We start from the raw sequence: 6,000 nt of genomic DNA, 5'->3' as shown, positions 1-6,000 counted from the left end.
ACAGATGAAGAACTCACAACTGAATCAGGCAATACATTCCACTCCACCACCCTCCAGGTGAAAAACTTCGTTCTCACACCCTTGTTAACCACACTTTTCCCCAATTTCCAGGGATGACCTCTTGTTCTTTCATCACTATCACACAGCTGAAATATTTCCCCTGCATCAATCTTATAAAAACCTTTTAGTAATTTAAATGTTTCTATCATATCCCCTCTTTTCTGCCTATCAACCAACATATGCAATCTACAAGCTCTCAATCTATCAATGTTAATAATAATAATAATAAAATTTTGTCTTGTTGGTTAACAGACATGAAATTATTCCATTTTTTAAAAAGTAGCTAAATTATAGAAATCCATTTGTTTTATTTCTGGATTGGATATGATATGAATACATGTAATTACTCGAAATCAATGTTTCTGTCTTTTACTTTTCAACTTTGTGATATGGTGGAAAAGTACAAAAAAAAAAAAAGAAAAAAAATCATTAAATTTTGGTTGCCATTTATATCATTTTTATGGCCTATTTTTAGAAATACACCTATAAATTTTTTGGTTTATGCAAAGTATTATAAGATTTGGTGTGAACATGGTATTCAGATTATGAACATTAATGAGCACCTGATGTAAAGAGAATCTTCCAAATGAACAACACTTTTATCTGGGTTTGGCAAAATGAATAAATACATACAAACAGAATATTTACAGATATATTAAACCTTATTATCATTCAGCTTTATTATTAGTTTTTTATTATTATTCAGCTTTAGCTCTAAAATAACGCTGTACAAGATTACTCATGACTTCCTGAAAAATAAATTTAAAAAAAAAAGACAATTAGTTGGATACAAATATGTATTTAGAAATGTTTTATATTTACTTCTTTTTTTACTTATTTAAGACCACATGCACAAATAAGATTGCTTTTAATCAATTTAACTATGAGGGCTGTTATGCCAACTATGAATAATCAATGAGTTAAACTCATAGCAATTCATTAATTTAAAATGAATGTTACTTCTACATGTTTCACTCTTTTTGTTAACAGCATCTTCAGGAAGATATTTAACACAAAGAAAAAAATATTTCAACCTTGTGCAAACATTTTCAAAACCATTGTTTTTATAAACTGAAAGATATTAGATTGACAGCTTAATCATACATATCATTAGGCACATCATGCGAAGTCTGCACATTGTTGTGCAAACCTTGTATGCATAACTGGTCCCAAATGTTAAATACATTAATTAATTACTTCCAGATGTCATGGAGTATAATTTCATTGTTTCTATTTAAGGCATGGAAGATGCTTTCCAATCTCCATTATGATGTTCTGTAAGATGTGTGCCATGAGTACACTTCTTTCTTCCCTCTTATTTTCAACATTGCCTAAGTGTTATTTTTTTATGTATTTCAAAACTTTTCCCAGCTTGAGTCATGTAAACCTTTCAAAAGGAACAAGGAATCTTGTATAACTGAGGATCTGTTCTCAAGAGAATGAAAAACTGTTGAAAGTTTATTTTTCACTTGGTTAGACTATAATAAATTTAGTTTAATCCTTTATCCAAGTGTGAGCAAACAAAGTTTGCACCTGAAAATATCTTCAGGACTGAATATGGTATCGTACTATCTTACCAGGGTAGGTAGTACAACACCAGGCAACTCGTAGCAAAGGTGGAGCAAGCTACCAACACTCCTATCCCAGTATCTCCCATTATGCAAAGATACTGGGATAGGAGTGTTGGTAGCTTGCTCCACCTTTGCTACGAGTTGCCCGGTGTTGTACTACCTACCCTGGTAAGGTAGTACAACACCATATTCAGTCTTGAAGATATTTTCAGGTGCAAACTTTGTTTGCTCACACTTGGATAAAAGATTAAACTAAATTTATTATAGAATGAAAAGCATACCACCCACAAAATGTTCTAGCAAATTCAATACCCCAGAATACATGAAATGCTATAGACTGTATGCTTTCCAAGAAGGTTTCAAAAGTAGAAAAAGACTATAAATATAGGTCATCCAGAAAACATTTGTAAAAAAATGGAACACAAAAATACTAATTCTCTTGCTACTAACAAATTTGCAACGTCTTTGGTTATGCCATTACCCCTAGGTACATCCCAAATACTCTATCACATGATAAAACATTACTTATACACAAGTTTATTTAGAGCTTCCTATTTATTAAATTTCATCTACCAGAAAGCAACATTACAGAATTAGAGAAGAGCACTTTAAGAAGGTATAATTATTATTATTATTATTACCCAATACCCTGGAGTCAAAGACTCATCTTGGAAGTCCTTTTATCATACACACAGCTCATCATACCATGATTTAAACACATTCAAATTCTCTGCAAACACCACACTCTCAGGCAAGGCATTCCAATCGTTCACAACTCTGCAAGAAAAAAACCTGCTTCTCACTCCCATACTCACACCCTCTTTATACAGTTTCCAAGGATGATTTCTGTTTCTCTCCTGATCTCCCACTATTTTCTGTAGAACCTCTCCAGCATTGAGCCTATAACAACCCCTTAGTAACTTATAGGTCTCTATCATGTCTCCCCCCTCTTCCTCCGGTCCACTAGACTCTGCAAGTTGCATCTTCTCAATCTTTACTCATACTCGACTTCCAGAGGTTAGAAACTACCTTAGTCAGTCGCCTTTGGACCCTTTCCAACATCTCTTTGTCCTTCTGAAAACCAGGTGACCAAGTCTGGACACAATAGTATGTGTGGCCTAATCAAAGTCTTATACAATGGAACAAGAATCTCCCTACTTCTACAAATCAGTGTCCTCTGCATTATTCCTAGAAGCCTTTGTGTTGTCTTCACAATTTTGGCTATGTGTCCCCTAAATTTCAGATCCTTATCCACTATCACCCCCAGATCTCTTATTTTCTCCATCTCCAACAATATATCCTCAACAAGCATAAATTCTGCCTCCCATCTTTGTTTTCCAAATTTTAAAACCTTACATTTTGCAACATTGAACTCACATCTCCATTCCCATGCCCAATCACTCGATTTATTCAAGTCTTTTTGTAAGGCCACAACATCTTCTCTAATCTTCATGGTTCATCCCAACTTTGCATCATCTGCAAACAACTGAACATCTCCATCAAAATCTTCACCAATATCATTAATATACAAGTTAAACAGTAATGGCTCTAAAACAGATCCCTAAGGCACACCACTAGTGACCTTCCCTTTTCTGGATATCACTCCCCCATAAACAAGTCGTTGATACCAATGAGATAGCCAGTCTCCAATCCAATGCACTAATCTAATATCCAACCCCATCCGCTCTAGTTTGACTATCAACTTATCATGTGTTAGTCTATCAAAAGCCTTTGAGAAATCTAAGTATATTACTGTTATCCTCCTCCTCTGTCCAAGGAAGCAGTCATCTTATTGCAATAAGTAGATTACTAAAACATGACCTCCTTTTAGGAAATCCATGCTGCCCATCAAAGATAATACCATTGTTGTCAACCCAATTCTGGATCCTAGTTCTCACAAGCTTCTCCAACAACTTAACCACAACACCTGACACACAGATAGGCCTATAGTTTGATGCTTGAGTTCTATCACTTCCTTTATAAAGTGGCAAAATCTTGCCCTCCTTCCACTCCTTAGGAACTTGACCCAGTGCAAGACTCATATTAAAAAAATATGTCAAGGCCGACATAAACTCCCTGGCACATTCCTTCAGAATATGTGGTGATATATTATCAAGTTCCACAGCCTTATTTACATTTAGTTTGCTCAACTCCCCATATATCTCTTGCTCACTTACAATCAGTCTCTCCTTCCCATCATCAACTGTTCTCAATCTCTCCATGAAGTTACATTCACAAGATTGAAAGACCTTTATAAACTGCTCACTAAGTATCTGCACCACACCTTCTGCAACAGCTGTCTTTATACCATTTTCTCCAATCAATGTCAACCTTCCATAATCATTATTTCTTTTGCTGGCTACATATCGAAAGAACTCCTTAGGATTCTTTTTGGCTTCATTAGCTAACTGCTGTTCATTTCTCACTTCATTACAAAGACCAGGCAAGGCAGGTGACTTGGTTGGTGAGGGAACCAAGTCACCTGCCTTGCCTGGTCTTTGTAATCCTCATGGAATTGGTCATTTCCACTTTTCAATAATGCCCTTTTTCTCTTTATCTCATGCTTAATCTCTTTATTCGCCCATTTCACACCTACCTTATTTAACCTTCTCACCCTTGGAATACATTTAGACATTGCATCTACTAGATAGTTTTTGGAAGTTTGCATGACAATTATGCCATTATCATACTGAAAGTAGACAAAGGAAATTCTACAGCTATTTTAAGTACTGTATATTATGACATCAAAATCACCACTCTGTTATCGGACTCTTCCACTTAATCAGTAATTCACCATGATCCACTTGGTTGTCATACAGAAAACCGAATGATATGATCTCTAATATAACCGAATTCACAGAAGACCTTAAAAAAAACAACTTAAGTCACGACATCCAACACCACCAGGCTGGATGATGTGATTAAAGTACAAAAAGCGGACATTCCCTTTTTCAATAGTTGAAGGAAGAAGCTTTCTCACACATCTTCTTTTAATACAGAGATACTGTCAGACATACAAATTACTCCACCACATATATTATCTTTACTCTCCTCTGCTTTCATCTATCTTGCACTTCCACTTGTTTTATTACTCTTCCATTTTTGGCTCTCACTCTATTTCCCTTTCTCTTCCATTCTGTCATCTTTCTCTCACTTCTGCCATCCTCTTGAACTTCCATTCATATATCCACATATTTTCTAATCTCTTGCTTCAGTTCTCTTGATTCATTCCTCAAATCTGCTTCCTTTCTCATCACTTCCATTTTTCTTTTTCACAATGCCCTCTTCTCCTTTACTTAATTGCACAATCAAATTCATTCATTCATTGTCACTTTTTCCTGTGATCTGATTTTTACATTACCCATTGTAACCCCCCCCCCCCTCAGTGCTCAACTCTTAACTAGTTTTCTATGCTATTGCTCAACCCAGAACCGAGAAAGGTGATAAATCTCTCAATAATTTGCATTTCCTAAATTCGAGAGAGAGAGAGAAATGTTCACATACCCTTCCTTCACATAGATAAGATAGTGGTTGATAGAGATATCAAAACATAGCAGGTAGTGGAGCAGAGTATATGAGAATGCAGGGGTGACCAGTGATATACCACAGGACTCTATGTTTGGACTACTGATGCTTAATTTGTATATTAATGACATGGGATGATTTTAAGGGCATATCTGGCTATATATTGATGATACTTTAGATGGCAATAGTAAACAAAGATGAGCAGATCTGATATGACAGATTGTGGATAAAGTTTAATGACTATCATCTGACTTCCATGAAGTCAAAGACTCATCATGGGAGGTACACTATTGCACACAATGCTCATCCAACCATACCTTAAACTGATTCAATGTGTCTACATTCACAACACACTCAGGAAATGCATTCGACTTACCAACCACTCTCCATGCAAAGAACCTGATCCTCACTCCACTGCTCTCACCCTCCTTATACAGTTTCCAGTGATGGCCTCTTGTTCTATCCCCCTCTCCCATTCTGTGAAAAATCTTTTCCATGTCAATCTGATAACAACTCCTGACTAGTTCATTACTTATTTTTTCACGGTATTAACAACACCACAAACACTTATCAACAAGGATGTTTTATTAACGCTAATATTTCGCTGATTTTCAAATCAGCATCATCAGAGCACAACACACATGTAAACGCGACAGTGAGTGAAACAATATAATTGCAGAAAGACAAAAGATCTAAAGTCCTATTTTTGGCACCCTCTAACGGAAAAAAAAAAAAAAAAAAAAAAAAAAAAGCAGTTATCCAGGAGTTTTTCTTAGGATAACCGTCTCCCAAATTTTTGGCAAATTAATGCAACCATATTTGTTAAGGTTGGGAGAATTCTTCA

At 35.6% G+C, this 6,000-nt stretch overlaps 1 protein-coding gene across 3 annotated transcripts in view; it reads right to left on the bottom strand.

Annotated features, from left to right (window-relative positions):
- Positions 1-645: 645 nt before the first annotated feature.
- The window catches only part of LOC150092751 (short transient receptor potential channel 4-like), a 443,103-nt gene continuing 437,748 nt past the window's right edge, over positions 646-6,000 (bottom strand). For all 3 annotated transcript variants that reach the window (XM_090414697.1, XM_090414698.1, XM_090414699.1), the window contains one exon: positions 646-809. In XM_090414697.1, the coding sequence (XP_090270823.1) occupies positions 759-809 (51 nt within the window). In that variant the 3' untranslated portion in view covers positions 646-758. The remainder of the gene's footprint in view (positions 810-6,000) is intronic.

The sequence above is a fragment of the Typopeltis vanoorti genome, chromosome 25 (genome assembly GCF_054136105.1).
Source record: "Typopeltis vanoorti isolate ZY-2024b chromosome 25, IOZ_Tvanoo_1.0, whole genome shotgun sequence".
Classification (NCBI taxonomy): Eukaryota; Metazoa; Arthropoda; class Arachnida; order Uropygi; family Thelyphonidae; genus Typopeltis; species Typopeltis vanoorti.
Note: the sequence above shows the minus strand (reverse complement) of the source record. Positions and strands in the feature narration are given on the sequence as shown.